The sequence below is a fragment of the Leptonotus elevatus genome, chromosome 9, assembly GCF_054856555.1.
Source record: "Leptonotus elevatus isolate MCC_2025b chromosome 9, RoL_Lele_1.0, whole genome shotgun sequence".
In the NCBI taxonomy this organism is placed as follows: domain Eukaryota; kingdom Metazoa; phylum Chordata; class Actinopteri; order Syngnathiformes; family Syngnathidae; genus Leptonotus; species Leptonotus elevatus.
The window spans coordinates 16873364-16890061 of record NC_141247.1 but is presented as its reverse complement, the minus strand read 5'-3'; the positions used below and the strand labels follow the sequence as shown (position 1 = coordinate 16890061).

The 16698-nt window shown below is 38.1% G+C and overlaps 1 protein-coding gene and 1 long non-coding RNA gene across 3 annotated transcripts in view; one reads left to right on the top strand and one right to left on the bottom strand.

Moving 5' to 3' along the window:
* Positions 1-4752: 4752 nt before the first annotated feature.
* On the bottom strand, positions 4753-15905 carry LOC147168585 (uncharacterized). Of its 2 annotated transcripts, none has more exons than XR_015095917.1 (3): positions 15749-15905; positions 10779-11041; positions 4753-5893 (listed from the first exon to the last, which is right to left on the bottom strand). It is a non-coding gene; the product is annotated as an uncharacterized LOC147168585 (long non-coding RNA). The 2 variants fall into 2 exon arrangements; XR_015095918.1 differs by having other exon boundaries at positions 4753-5888.
* The window catches only part of LOC147168584 (ATP-binding cassette sub-family C member 5), a 36593-nt gene continuing 25549 nt past the window's right edge, over positions 5655-16698 (top strand). The window contains exons 1-3 of the mRNA XM_086084255.1: positions 5655-6007; positions 8431-8611; positions 10801-10956. Of these exons, the coding sequence (XP_085940381.1) occupies positions 8439-8611; positions 10801-10956 (329 nt within the window). The 5' untranslated portion in view covers positions 5655-6007; positions 8431-8438. The remainder of the gene's footprint in view (positions 6008-8430; positions 8612-10800; positions 10957-16698) is intronic.

Here is a 16698-nt window from a genome sequence, read left to right as displayed (position 1 = left end):
CACTGTTTTGTTTGGTGTGTTTTTCATTTTCAACTTCTTGAGTTTCAACTTAGATTTTTTTTTTTTTTTTTTTTTTGCATGTGGCCACCCCAACCCAATTAATGTATACATCCATCCATCCATTTTCTGTACCGCTTGTCCTCACAAGGGTCGCGGGGTTGCTGGAGCCTATCCCAGCTGGCTTCGGGCAGTAGGCGGGGTACACCCTGAACTGGTTGCCAGCCAATCGCAGGGCACACAGAGACGAACAACCATACTCACAATCACACCTATGGACAATTTGGAGTGTCCAATTCACCTGCCATGCATGTTTTTTGGAATGTGGGAGGAAACCGGAGTACCCGGAGAGAACATGCAAACTCCACCCAGGAAGGCCGAAGCCCGGACTTGATCTCACAACCTTTGCACTGGGAGGCGGACGTGCTAACCAGTCAGCCACCGTGCCGCCTTAATGTATACAGTATTCATTAAATCATTTGGCAACTTTCTGCAAGGCCCTAACGAGTGACTCCACGCCTTGCGTCACGGCCGCCGCCTCCCTGGCATAAACAAGGATGCTAATGCTGCTCTCTTTTGCGTTGACACCCACAAGGCAGTTTTTTTTTTTTAACGCTGTTGGTGCGCACGAAAGCAACGCGTCAGCCATCACACGAGAATGCCACAAACGGACTAATTAAAATTCCCTGGAACGCCGCTCTCCTCTCCGGCCATTGATGTTTGTTCATTTAGAGCCATTAAAAAGGTGCGAAGCAGCAAACAGTGCGCTCCAATGTCACAACGAAGGGCGGCCATTTCCAAACACCCCCCTCTCCATCGCTGAAGATGACTCTAATTGGATACGCGGGGTTCCTTTGGGTGATTTCATGATGCGGGGAGATAGCCTTAATTACCTCCCTGTCTCGTGCTGCTTCCTGGCGGCGTTCTCATCTACTTCATTATGACCGTCTCCCTTCAGCGAGCGCATAATGAGGATGCCGCCCATGCCTGTTGACGTGACACTTAAATACCAACAACGATCACAAACACTGTGGAAATGACACCAACGCAGGTGCCGAGTTCAGGTAGAGATCCTGCTAAGCTATGCCCAGAAATACATCCACCTGTGTGTTTTACACTATCCAACACCTCCGTCGTCCAGGTCCTGTAGCGATGAAGCAACCCCAGACCATCACACTGCCACTGCCGTATTTGAAAGTAGGCATAATGTTATTTCTGACACAAGCACAACTTTCTACCTCAGTTACGACCAAGGTTATTTTAGTGAACTAACGAAATAACAAAAACTAAAATTCAAAATGTTGTTAAAATAAAATAAAAAAACGAAAATGCTTTAAAAAAATAATAATAAATAAATGATACCTATAATTATAGCGAAAACGTTTTTTGTTTTAGTCTTTGGTAATAAATACATGAACCTTTGGGGTTGATTTTAAATGTAATTTTAAGTATATTTATTTCGATATTAACCGGAATAAGGAAGTGAGTCAAACAGAAGTGACGTCATCTAGCAGCAGCCATTAGAAAAAGCACCTTCAGATGACATCGCTCCTCTGCGACAATTTTGCCGCTTGACTTTTGGCTGCAATGGCTCATCTCGCCAAGTTTTTCATTTAACTGCCGAAATGCAACACTAGGTAAGAAATGTGTTACTTTTTTTTTTACTGCATTAACACAATACACATTTATTAAAACAAAAGCTAATACTGAAACTAAACTAAAACTAAGCATTTTTTAAATAACTAAAACTAATAAAAAGTAACAATAACTGAATAATGAAAACTAAAATAAATAAAAAACTAAAAACAAAACCTATAACTACAAATTTCTCACATCTACATCTCATGATTCTACCAACATAAGTATATAAAATGTGAAGACACAAACAAAAACAACTTCTATACAGATTTATGCCTTCCACAAAAAAAAAAAAGTCAACTTTTTCTACCTCCACTTCAAAATGACTGCGTTGACGTGTTTAAAGGAGACACGTTAATACAAACAAAAAAGTGCAGCCAAATGGAAACGCTGTCATACTGAAATATCCAGAGCAAAGACGCACAACAAGGTAAGCCAAGCATGTGTTTATCTTTGTATCAAGTATCAATTCCAAGTAGAAGTGTATCGAGTAGCAGGTTCACAGTGGTGTCCTTGGAAAAGTCGGTATACTCTCAAATTCCACTTTTTTTTTTAAGTAGTCCAGAAAACCATCCTGTTTAAGATACGATAACATGTAAGAAAAATCCATCAGTTTTACTTGCTCACAATAATAAAATGATCATGACTTAGGCCGAATCTTAAAGTACATGTCTCCATCCTTGTGTTTTAACTTACTTTAAAATGAACTACCAGTCTAGCTACTAAAACTAAAGTAGTTCATGTATGTAGGGTAAGTGTGTTAAGAGCGGCGCCCACACCGGGAGATCGAAACCACACCGCAAGTAGTTGTAACAAGCCGTAGTAGGGCACCGTGCCACCAGGTGGCGCCTCTGCTTTTGTTATGCTTATGCAGCACTTTTTCGTTTTGCGGGCGCGTTTTTTATTTTTGTTTTTATTTTTACTTTTATCTATTTATTTAAGGGTATACATATATTTTGTTGTTTTTCTATGTCCATTTATATTTATGTTTTGTATTTGTTTGAATTCTATTTTTTATATCCGTTTTTATTTTCACTTTTATTCATTTATTTTTTTTTTTTTTTATTTTGGCAGTTTTCGTCCTCCATATTCACCAAGCTCACATATTACTGAACGGTGCGCATCAGAAGGGATTTAGAAGTTATCTCTTAAAAGAAAAGAAAAAAAAGAAGGGATTTAGAAAGTGGGTCCACGCAAAACTGACTGAAAAATAAGTGGGTATACGGCGTATACCCGAGACTACACCACTTCTGTACAATGGGAAAGTGACATGTATTACACAGTCCAGTCCAAAGTCCAAATGATAGGTTGGTGGGTCAACAGCTCCTCCTATTGAGTTGAACTTGAACTACAGCTAATGGAGATGGTTTCTTCCCACCCTACTCAGCACCCAGGGGTGTTGTACGCTGACTGCACAGCAAGGCCACATCTTTATGCAATCATCCTTTGTGGGAAAGATTTCATAAGCACTCATACGTACTATCGTCTCTGTCATCTCCTCTCTTACACAAGTGCCTTCTTTTGTGTATTTGCTGACGCGTATATTTTCATGTATAGTGGAAAATAACTGAAGGATTTATCCAGGTCAAAAGTTAACACGTATTTTCTCCTTTACGCCAAGGAAAGATTTGGATAATAAAGTTTTCGCATACAAGGACTTAGGTTTTGAAGGTTTAGAAAATAAAATATTTTGGTTTTAGCCGTGCTGCTAACAATGTGAATAAAATGGTTAAGGTATATCATTGTGTGTACAGTCTCAAAACTAGAGAAGCTAGCTGGCTAACATGGCTGCTAATGTTAGACGGCAAATGTTGCGCGTGTATTTTCATGTATAGTGGACAATAACTGAAGGATTTATAGATTAATTCAGGTCAAAAGTTAACACGTATTTTCTCCTTCACGCCAAGGAAAGATTTGGACAACAAAGTTTTCGCATACAAGGACTTAGGTTTTGACGGTTTAGAAAATAATATATTTTAGCCGTGCTGCTAACAATGTGAATAAAATGGTTGAAGTATATCATTCTGTGTACAGTCTCAAACCTCGAGAAGCTAGCTGGCTAACATGACTGCTAATGTTAGACGGCAAATGTTGCTTGGCTCATTTTGTACAAACACTTGCACAATATAGATAGATGCTAATGTTACCGAACTTAATCAAAAGAGCTAATATCGGTACGTCTTGTGCCAACATTAGCGTGACTGCTCAGGCATACTTTTACAGTACTGATCTTTTCAGCGGACATGCCCACGTCTAAAATTTGGCACGCTTCTGAACAACACCCTTCTCTGCGGCGCGTCAAATTAACGACATTTTATTTTCACTTTTATGTGACTTTGGTATTACCCGACAAACGTAGGCACAAATATGCTAACGCTGGCTAACCCTGAGGCGAGTAGAAATAACGCAAGTTTGCACGTGATTCTTAACAACTTCCATTTGCCACTCGACTACTTTGTACGTCTTCCAACATGTGCATTATTTTTAATGTTTGACGACTCCACTCAGGCAAACTGTGCTAATTGCTTTTTGGCTGAAACATTGACGATGGAGAGCGCGCTTGCACATAGCCCTTGTGTTCCCGTGAAATCACACAAACAGCTCCAGGAACAGGAAATAAATATTGTGCGATCTGTAATAATTTGGCTTTTGAATAATATATTTAAATTTGGATGTTACACTGACTAAAAGTAATAGTGACAGGCAAATGGCACCGTTGCCATGGTAACATTAGATTAGGTGGACGAGCCAGGATATCTCTCATGTTGTGTTCATGCGTTATGCTATATTTGAAGAAATTGAAATTATATTTTTAAAAATATGCTTCTTTGATGTGTTTTTTTTACCCATATTTTGACTATAAACTGGATTTAAATACCATACTGCAAAGTGGACTACAAAGGAAAAGAAGCAATGGTTATAATGATAACAAGAAGTCACATTCTCACAAGATAAAAGTTGTAATTTTACAAAAATACACATTTAAAACAGTCTTCATTTTATTAAATTTAATTCATAAATATTTGTAGAAAATGTTTTATTTTCAGAGTGGCAAAAAATTGTAATGTGTAATTTTATGAGGTGGAAAAAATTTCACCATGTTTTGAGAATTAAAAAAAACACATTTCAGAAAAGGACTAGTAATTCTATGAGATTTAAATAATTATCTATGAGAGGACTCATACACTTTTTACAAATGTGATTTATTACTACAATTTTAATCTGGTAACATTTCTTATTTAAAACAATACCCCCCTGCTCAAAATTACTCTCATAATCCTGTACAATCGCCACTATTTTTTCCCCCGATGACAAAATAACTTTCTTCTATTAAATGACTTAGAGCTCTTACAATTCCAACATTAATCTGTTAATGTTGCAAACATTTTTCTTAAATAAATCCATGGATGGAGAATGGCTTGCTTCTGTTGCCTTCTGTAATGCTCCCTGATTCACGTTTCACTTTTTAGCTCATCATGTTTACTTTTTGTTGATTTTTACCCTGAGATAAATAAATACATGAATAAATACACAATAAATCAACTTTAAAATTTTAAGGTTTTACTTACTTTGGTCTCTAATGATATCTTCAACGAAAGTGTACTTTAAGCACGCTTCAGAAGATTGTTGTGTATTGTGATGATGATTGCTTAATGTTTGCCATGTTCGGCTTTTGATTTCAATTTGTTAAATAAAGCAATTAAAAAAAAATATATATATATATATATTTCCAACCGGAAAGCAAATATATATTTAAAAAATAAAAATAAAATCCTTCCAACTGGGAAGACAAAAAAATAAAATAAGCACGCTTCAGAAGCTAATATGCAATTGGCTAATCGTGCTTAGCACGAGGCGATACTAAGCCAATCGGACCGCAGCATGAGCCGGCGCCCTCCCTCCTGCCTCGCGCTGGTGATTACGTAGCTCCCTTGTAGCGACTCCGCCCCTTTTGTCTCCCACGTGCACTTCCTCATTCCCGTGACGTTGAGAGCCGTCACCAATTGGCTGACACTCTGTGACGTCGGCGTGATGTCGGGAATTCCTCTCCCTGCGGAGCTCCGTGAGTCGATGAAGCGGAGCTTTGGAAGGAAGCGGCACGTACTGTATCCACGTGAGACGGGGAGGACAAGTTGATAATGTTTTCCGGGCCGCACTTCCATCCTCCCGCAGCCGCCGCCGACACGCCGCAGTCTCCTTCTCTGCCAGCACCTTCACCGAACCGGAAGATGAGTTTCAGTGTGCTCCCTTCACTACTCTGAGCAGAAAAAAAAAGAAGCTAGTAAACTAGCAAACATGGTCATCCTCATCCGCATTGGCTGCCCGTAAAACAACATCTGAGAATTGTGACCCCAGCCAGACCAACATCCACGTAAGTGTGTTGCCATGTTGACATTTTCACTCCATTGCAGTGACTAACTAATACTCGAATAGTTAGTTAGCTCCTTTATACAGTAGTGGGACAAGGTCAATGTCATTTAAAGTAATATATTGGACATTTATTTCTACCAAAATGTTGTTTGCCAAAAAAAACTACTCATTACCTGAGACATGATGCATTTTCCTTCATAAATGCAACATAGCATTGCATCCAGACATTTTCTATTGCCTCCTGATTTAGAACACTCAGTAAATTGCAGGGTAAGCAACCATTCACAGTCCCATTCTCACCAACAATTTAGAATAGTGTCTTTAAACCTTTATTGAACATGGCACATATTTAACATAAATAAATAAAAAACACCACTAAAACAAAAATGATATAAAAAGTGAATGCACATTAATTTGTGCCACTTCAATTAATCTAACATGCATGTTGTTGAATTGTGGGAGAAAGCTGGAGTGCCTGAAAAAAAAAAATACATGCAGATAGTATGTACTTTTTATAAGTACTTTACTTGTACCTAGTGTTTCCCCACTGTCCCGAATAATTTGTTTTCCCTGATCATATCATTTATTGAGGTGAACATGTGTTATCAACGCGCGGCGTGATTTTATCTGCGCTTTCTGACACCGTCTTGACGCAGGCAAGCTGTTGGGGCCCACCACTGCAATAAACGGGCTCAACTTTTAAAAATAGACATGGACAAGTTGTTCCATATGACCGAGGTTCACAAGGTATAGGGGGAAAAAACAAGGCGTCTTTCATGAGGCTCTAGTCGCACAAGGGCACTAAAATTTGTAGTTTGTTGTTTGTATTTGATCTAAAGGGTTACTGCTTTTTTATTTCTCCTAATACCAAACAATATTTGAAAGTTTTTTTTTTCAGTATGTCAACCGCCACATAAATAATATGAATATTTAATTTCTGACAGATTATAAGAAAATAAATGCATCCTCTTGAAAAAAGTCAACATATGCTGCATATAAGCGTGATTTTTAGCTTACCTTGGGTCAAAAGTTTTCAATATGTTGATAAACCGCTGCTTTTGCAACATGTAAATGGGAACCATCTCTTTGGCAATGTTTAGCGTGATTGACGTTGTGATTCTCTTACACCATACTCTTTTCCTTTCGAACGGAAGGCGATTTGAAAAGGATCCTGTTCATGTTGTCCGTTTCTTAGTGAGGAGTGAAGCTGCAAATTTTTAGGGAAATTGTTGTGGAAGGAGTTTGAAAAGTAGTGATCAAGTAGAGTTGGCAAAAGTAGCTTCTCTCTGTTCACTTAAAGGCCGTTAAAGAAATAGAAAAAAATAACTGAATTTAAATTAAATTATTTTTTAAATAGAAAAAAATAACTGAATTTAAATTAAATTATTTTTTAAATCAAATAAATTAACAATCAATAAAATTAATAAATTAACTAATTCACTGCCATTGACGGCTATAAACGTAAAAAATTCATTTGAACTATTACTATTAGTTAAAAATTTGTTTCCACTTTTGTTAACAACAGTATGAAAATGTACATTTAGAACATGTATAAAATGTGTGATTAATTGAGTTAACTAGTGAAGTCATGTGATTAATTCCAATTAAATTTTTACTCTTAATTAGTCGCATGACTTCACTAGTTAACTCACGATTAATCACAAATTTGATATCTGTTCTAAATGTACAATAAAAAAATCTAGGTTTTCATACTCTTGTTAACAAAAGTAATAGAAATAGTTAAAATGATTTTTTGACGTCTATAATCGTCAATGGCAGTGAATGAGTTAAAATAAATACTTTTTAAAGTTAATTCAAAATGAATGAATTAACTAAATAAACTGAAATTAATCGATCTATAATAGCCCAGCCTGATACACAAAGTAGTATCGTACTTTTTTCATGAATGTGACATAAAATGACCCCCGCTTGAGGAAAATGTTTCCCCAGTTACACAAGAAGCTCAGTTATCCACTCCAGAGGTTGCTGGACCGTTCTCAAGACGTCTTTAAATAGATAAGCGCTTAGGTTGCACGCCAGTGAGCCGTCGTGACCCTTGAGCAAGGTGATTCCTCAAAGTCTCGAGCCTGACTCAGCACAAAACCTCCCGAGGGTCAAAAGAAAAAGCAGAACGCCTTTCCTACTGCTAAAATGTGAAACGTGAGCAAAAAAAATGTGCGGACTGAAATAGACTCTCAGTTTATTCCGCTTTCAATAGTGTTAGAAATAATTAGCTCTTTAGATTAGAAGAAAATCTGCTTCAACGGTTTTGATTGCCAGATAATTATTTGCATGATTATGCAAGCGCCAATGGCAGAAAGTCGCAGTTGCGTTATGCTAGCAATCACAACACAACTGATTTCTCAGGAAAGTATCATGTAGATGTTTTGACCATGCGTCTTCATAATGTCGTCCTTTCTGTAGGGTCCGCAATGTTTCCCGACGCCTTGGAAGCGGCCGGGCGGATGGAGGGCCTGCCCATGGCCTCCCTCCAGCCCGAAGAAGAGGAGGAGGAAGCAGAGGTGTTTGTGGAGCGAGGGCCGAAGAAACGGGGCCGCTACCGGAAAAGCATACAGCTACTCAAGCCCTTCAGGATCACACAAAAGTAAACAATTGCATTCTATTCTGCCTCTTAATATCAGGATGTTGAGTTTAATGTAATATGTGGCTCTTAAAAAAAAAAGAAGCTTAATTTACATGGGGGAGATGCGGCAGTAAAACAGGCCAAAAAGTGGTGTGAAAACAAGCATAACTCAAAATCATCCAAACATTACATTGAGCTCAATAACAACCCACTACTGATGTATATGTTTCTCTTACGTTCGTGTCTTAACGCTCTTTGGAACATATTTTAGCAATGAGTGTAACAACAAATCCACAAAAGGCCAAAGAAAACACAAAACACACCCAGAGTTAATCTTTTGATACTCACTGACTTAACTGATGGATTGTGAGGTATGTTGTACGAAAGCATTGCATTGATTTGAGGGGGAAAAAACGTATTTTGTTTACTACATATTTTTTTCTGTCATAAAAAATATTCGGAAAAACAGGAAGACAATTTACCAAAAAAAACAGAAAAAATATTCAGAAAAACGGTAGCTGGTGCTATGTTTTTCTGATTTTTTCTTTTTTCTTGACCTCTGAACTCCAAGTGACTTGATTTGGACTAATGCTGCATCCGAGGAAGGTGGAAAGTCGGATATTTCCAACTTGGATTCTCCCAGTTCTGAACTCAAAGTTTTCGCGGCAAATGTAAACAACAAAGATGGCTGATTCTGATAAATTGTTTGTTGTTCTGGTTAACACAGTCAGTCAAAATCACATTGTTTACGTAAAGTTACTTTTTTTGAATAACTAATGTTACAATAAATAAATATGTTTATGATTGAGTAAATTATGTTTTGCCATTCACGGTCTTTGTCTCGTGACGTCAGACTTAAACCGGTCGGTGAAGTATGGGTCCTTTTTTTCCCCCCGATTTCACAACAGACTTTTAAAGGGCATTCCAATGCATACTTTGTGATATGATTCAGAAAAGTCTGACTTCCCACGTTCCTCGAATGCAGCATAACGCTAAAACTAAGAAAGTACACATAACTCATTCACTGCCATGAATTCATAAAAAAAAAGAAAATATTATTAAAAATTAGGGGCAACAGGCGATTAACATTTTTAATTCTAATTAATGGCATGACTTCACTAGTTAACTCCCGATTAATCACAAATTCTACATCTGTTCCAAATGTACAATAAAAAAAATAGGTTTTCATACATTTGTTAACAAGTGGGAAAAAAATGTAAACTAATAGAAATAGTTCAAATGAATTTTTGACATCTATAGCCGTGAATGGCAATGAATGAATTAAAAAGAAAAGAAGAAAACATTTAAAAAATTGGGGCGTCAGGCGATTAAAATTTGTAATCATAATTAATCGCATGGCTTCACTAGTTAACTCACAATTAATCACACATTTTATATCTCTTCTAAATGTGCAATACACAAATTCTAGGTTTTCCTACTCCACAAAAGTGGAAACAATGTTTAACTAATATAAATAGTTCAAATTAATTGTTGACGTCTATAGCCGTCAATGGCAGTAAATGAGTTAAATTGGAACATTTTTGTAAAAAAAATAAAAATACCATACAAACTAAGTCAAATTAACTTTATTTTTGTTTTAAAAAAAATACAATTAAAATAAAATAAATAATAATAATTAATTATTTAATGCATTTAAAAAATCCCAAACTATCATAACCCCAAATGAAAGTAAAAGTGGCATCAAAAGAAGCCAAAGAAAATGTGCTGATGTCAAAAATTGGACTTTGTACATTCTGCTGTACACTAACTGCTGGATAAATGCAAACAAAAAGATCCTAAATTAAGAGGTGAATGAGCGTATACAGTAGTGCTAAAGTTTGCAACTTTATGACATGTACATCCAGATTGGCATTTAAGCGCACACAAACTAAACCTTCTGGCCGTTAGCCTATCGCGGGGAGCCGCGATAACAAATGGAATCTTATCCCCGAGTAGCAGACAGCTGCGCGTTTGAACGTCCTGTATGCTAAGTGATAAACAAGCCCTGAGAGCTGCTCTTCTGCGAAGAGCGTGCAAATTACTGCTCAAACATCGCAGGCAACAAACATTCACCTTGCCTCAACTCAAATGCTTTCTTCAACCTGCCAATATTAGGTCGAGCCCGCCATGTTTTGCCAACAAAACGCTTGTGTTGTGCCGTACGCATCCATGCGGACGTCTTACCCACCGCCACCGGCCGTCTTTTCCAGACATCAACACCCGGTGGACAACGCCGGCCTCTTCTCTTTCATGACGCTGCACTGGCTCTCGCCGCTGGCCGTGAGAGCCTACAAGACGTCCAGCTTGTCCATCAACGACGTGTGGGGGCTGTCCTGCCACGAAGCCTCCGAAGTCAACTGCCAAAGGTGGGTGAGCTCAGCGTGTGGCGACCAAAAGCAAATGCTGACACAAGAGTGTGATGGTCCGCAGGTAAACTCAAAAGAGGACTCGCTGGAGAAAAGTCACAGAGTGATGTAATCCAACGATTATATAAGAATGATATTACGACGCAGCAAGGGGTAGTCGTGGTTAGCAAGACGTTCTGCGTTTGGTATGTACTGACGGTCTATACAGTATTGGAAGATACACCACGTTGCAATGTTTACATTAAACTGACAATCACCAGCTACCTTTGTCAGCTTTTGTCGAGCTTCTGCTTCAATTATCAGCTCATTTTTGGCAAACGAACCGGGTCTGAATTTGTTGTCGTTTTCGTTGGGTACTGAAGAGTCGACATATTGACACGCGAAGCTAACTTTGTTAGCATGTGGACCTCGCTCCAATAGTGTTACTTGAGCACAGTGAACCTTAACTCATTCACTGCCATTGACGGCTATAGACGTCGAAAATTCATTTGAACTATTTCTATTAGTTTTAACTTTTTTTTTCACTTTTGTTAACGAGTATGATTTGTTTTTATTGTATGTTTAGAACAGATAAAATTTGTGATTAATTGTCAAAGTCATTGTAATTACAATAAAAAATTCTGATCGCCTGATGCCCCTAATTCAAAAAACAAAAGATTATTAAAAATTAAGGGTGTCAGAAGATAACATTTTTAAATTGTAATTAATCGCATGACTTCAATAGTTAACTCACGATTAATCACAAATTTGATATCTCTTCTAAATGTACAATAAAAACAATTCTAGGTTTTCCTACTCTTGTTAACAAAAGTGGCAAAAAATGTGAAACTAATAGAAATAGTATTAATATTGAATTTTTGATGTCAATGGCAGTGAATGAGTTAAAAACACCTGTTATCCCCTCAGGAGGCAGCTCTGACACGAAAACGCGCCCCCGTACTTTTTTGCGATATTTGAGAGTTTTTTCAAAAATCAAGTGTTTCCATTATCAGCTTGCTTTTGCGCAAAACTGGGGGTAATGGAAACACAACTTCAGTTGCTCATATCTCAGGTAACAAGCAGTCACAGCTCAGCTTCAGAAAACAGGTGAGCTGTGATTGGTTGTTGCCTGAGTTCTGAGCAACTGTGATGTCATCTTTAGTCGACAGCAAGTGGCAAAATGGCCGCCCCCAAAAATTGGATTTTGCTGCATAACTCATATTCCACAAATGGAGTATTAATCAGAATGTCATGTTTAGACTGGCGAGGTCACATATAACATATTATTGTCAAGAAATGTTTAAGGTTGACTTCCACTTTAAAGTAAACCAAAAGCTTAATTGGCCACAGTGCTCTTGTTTGGAATGGAAAATTCTATATGGAGAAGCTAACAGTTGTTTTTACTGCTGTGTCATGCTGACATACTTACTGCAAAATCACAAGAGTCACTATGGCAACTATTACTCAATCCAGAAGTTTGGTTGAGGAAGAGGGAACATTGTTTAAAATTGAATTGTGTCATTAAGATTAAAATACTAATGAAATAAAATAGTATTGTCTCACACAATGGCTTCATTGTGGAGTCACGTTCCAAGTTGCAAGGTAGTTATTGTGTAATCATTGTAACAAACAAACAAAGTGCTTCAATAACAAGCTTGCATTCCGTCATGGAGGTAATTGGGATCAACATTAAGCAAAGCTGCTTTAAGAGCGCACCGGAATAAAACACTGGATTGGCAAAGCCAGTTACCATTTAGTAGTAGAACTTAATTCCACATTGATACGAAACGCAGAGGTGAAAAGTAGGGGTGGGAATCTTTGAATGTCTCACGAGTCGATTCCGATTTTTGGGTGTGCAATTCGATTCGGTAATCGCTTTTTGATTCAAAATGATTTGATTCACAATGATTTTTGTTTCAATCCTTAGATTTAAGGAATAGAAGGAATTGTAATGATCTACTCCAGTCTGACTCGCTAATGCTAATTAGCGCGCTACTCGCTGCACTTTTATCACTCAAAAGAACGGCTCCACACTGCAAAAAAAAAAACTTTTATTGGAATAACTTGATCGTGATTTTTTTCCTTCTACTCTCTAGTGTGGCTACAACTTAACAGTGTATTAGACCGCGTGGAACCACACTGCCCCTAAGTGGCCAAATCGGGTACAACATGAACAGCGCTCCAAATAAAGGCACACACAGACAAAGGCAAGACAGTGTAAAATAATTGAAATAAAATCGATTTTGTTACATTTAAAATAGATTCTGAATCATACTAAATGAGAATCGCGATTCTTATAAGAATTGATTTTTTTGGCACAGCCATAGTGAAAAGGATTTAGTTTCCATTCCCGGTGTATCTGCTGGGATGAAGCGGCCATCCACACCACGCTTTGTGCTTCTCACACTCTAAACTCAGCAGGATTGTTTTTCTTTTTGCTTTTATCCCCTCATTTTTCAACAAATATTGCAAGAAGTCCTCTTGCGCTCTCCCAGCGGTACCTGCGAGCGAGATGAAGGCGACGCTAGCGCTGGTCAAACATTGACAGTAGTGAGAGGGAGGGAGTGACATGCAAGGTCAACGTGTGGGAATTTGCTGTGAAGAGATTCCCACTCTTCTTTGTCGCGCCCGTGTTTGCACTCTGCGTGCTCCGTTTGACACTTTGAATCGATGGACATCCAGTCCTGTAATATCTCTAGCGCTGGGTTGTTCTAGGCATGGCGGGCAGCTAAGAATAACAGCGATTAGAGATTAGAGCGAGAGTTAGCGTCCGACTTTGGCGGTTATGTCATTAACTGCTCAGCATACCATGTACCGTGTCCTCCTCAGTCACTGTCATTAGCTGTCACTGACTGCACAGCACCGTCACGACAGACATGCAGATAAGATGAGCGTACCTGCTGAACCTGCTGCGTCAGAGAACAAGATGAACAGTTTTTTTTAAGAATGAGCCAGTCACGCTAAACAGAATCTTGACACTTAAAAATGCTCGGTACGCCGAAAACCGTTACCAGATTTGGGTTACTTTTACATGGGGGGAAGTTGCTGCTTTTTTGTAGAAAATGTTGATAATCAAATTTCTATTTTTACCACAGCTATACGGATATAAGCGGGTAGCGCATTTCTTGGTAGCTTTGACTCAACAGTATGGGTATTTTTTTGTTGTTTGGTCAAATCCTCAATCCAATATGATGGGTATAAATAATCCAGCATTGGCTCGGTCCATTTTGGAACCAGTAATGGGTTCGCTATTGCAAAAAAAGTGGGTTACTTTTGCGCCACAGTGTTGTGAAAAGCAATGTTTATTTTTCTTCTAGGGTTTTATATATTTCCACTATTTTGACACAAAATATTCACCACTGCGCTTAAACTGAAATCTCACCCGAATGTACTCACAAATTGTACTTGAAATGGGGGCCTGTTTTGAAAACCGCACTATTATTCTTTTGTAAGAATGGCAACAGATAGATAAGATAAGTCGTTAACTGTACGTTTCTCTCGAAAAGGGGCAGAAGCAAGCCAAAGTTGATCTTGTCCAAACCCCTCCCTACAATCCAAATCAATACATTTCATTCAGAAACCAATAAAATAAATGAAACATTTAAAAAGTGAACAAAGATACATTATTTCTAGTAAATAACTAATTGTCCCTCCAATTAAGTGATTTTTTTTTTTTTTTTTTTATCATTTAAAAATTTTGCTAACAGAAACTGCAGCACCTACAGATATAAAAACCCCAGGAAAGGCCAACAAACAAGAAATAGTACGTGGAGTTTTATTAGGCGTAGTATTAACTCATTCACTGCCATTGGCGTAAAATTTTTATATTTGACTAGTTAACTCACGATTAGTCACAAATTGTATATAATGAAATCTGAGGATTTAGACCATACAATAAAAAAAATTCTAGGTTTGCATACTCTTGTTAACAAAAGTGGAAAAAGATGTAGAAACTAATAGGAATAGTTCAAATGAATTTTTGACGTCTATAGCCGTCAATGGCAGTGAATGAGTTAATTTTGTTTTAAAGAGAGAGTATGGAAAAAAATGTATTGTATGTTTAGAACAGATATAAAATTTGTGATTAATTGTCAATTAACTAGTGAAGTCATTGTAATTACAATTAAATTCTAATAGCAATAGTATTAATATTGAATTTTTGATGTCAATGGCAGTGAATGAGTTAACAGTTAAAAAAATTATTGTAGACTTGTAACGTGAATTGTTGTCCACAATGTTGTGGGACTACGACTAAGACTTCTGTGATCGTCTGACGAGGTCAATAGGAATACGGTAAGCTCCAACTCGTCCGTGAAACGAGTGAGGAGGAGTGATACAGAACATGGATGGACTGATGGACGGATAGCTACAAGACTTGTTACCTCCATTCAGTCTGCCGGTTCTTGCCATTTCCTTTTTATTTTGTCTTAAACTCCAGTTTCTTGACATTAATCGCAACATTTTTATTATTCTATAAACTAATTTGTACTACCTGCAGAAATATGGTCGTAACTTTTACTGTGTGACCATTTTGTTTTATGCCATAATATAAAATGACATAGTCATTATTCCCGTGGAGTTCGAGTCATCCGAAACAAAGCATTATCAACTATGTTAAGGCAGAATTTTCGCTGTAGCGAACCTAATGTGGTGTCCGGTGGCTTTAAAGCGGTCAGGGTTGGGCGATGATGGTATGCAGGAGCGCTGCAGCATGCGGGGATTTAGCTTGTGTTGCCATAGCAGGAACAGTTACGCAACCCAGATGCGCAGCAGAGATGATGGCGAGATGGGGGAGAAGGGAAAAAAAACTCACCCTGGGAGAGTTGACACTTGCCGGTGCCCAGTGAGGTGCGAATCTTCAATGCCATGTCTGAGCCAAAGCGCCTCTCAAAACATCAGCTTGGCTGCCGGCTGCTGAGAACATTTCTGTCCAATCATCCCTGTGTGGATCCCAGCGTGTTGTTGCCATGGCGCGCTCGTCTGCTTTCAGAATTTTGTAATCTGGAGTCTTAACGTTTTAGATCAAAGGGGGGAGTAATAATGGAGTTTAGACAGACAACCGTAGTTGGGAGCTTGGCTCAAATTAGACGCCGCATGCCTTACTTTGGATGTTATAAAACTTTGACCAGTATTAACTATACCGTACAGGCAATGTTTTAAGTATCATTTAAACATTGCTAACTCACTGTAAAACCATTTACATTATATGGTTATCATGCCATATTTACTTTTTGCCATCACCGGTAACCCGTCTGCGGTGGCATTACAAAAAAAAGTTCAAGAAAAAAGTTTTTTTTCCCTTTGGTCCCGTTTTAAATCCATCTACATTGCTGCTAGTCTTATTCTAGCTAGCGCTAAGCAAGTTCGTATTTCAGTTCTGGTGTCCAAGTTTGCAAACTTTTCTTCAGTGCGAATATGTCAATATGCATTTTGAAAGTTGTATTGCTACATGTTACTCCAGGAAGGGGTTTCTGTGTCTTTGTTTTTTTAATTCAAAGTGCATTCCCCTCTGCTAAAATCAATACATTGGGTGCCATGCGGCTACCTAGACTGCGACATCTTTTAGTCTTTTCAAGTCGTTTGACGTCAAGTAGTAATTATCAGGCTGCTTGATAGTCGGCTTGGTTTAATGTTCTCTGCCTTTGATTGGTTTTTAATAAAGTCGTTAGGGCGTAAATTACTCTCTGCGGCGGCCTGGCTGCTGCTGCTTGAAAGTCATTAGTAACCTGGCCAACATGATATTCCACACACTTTTCCAAGCAT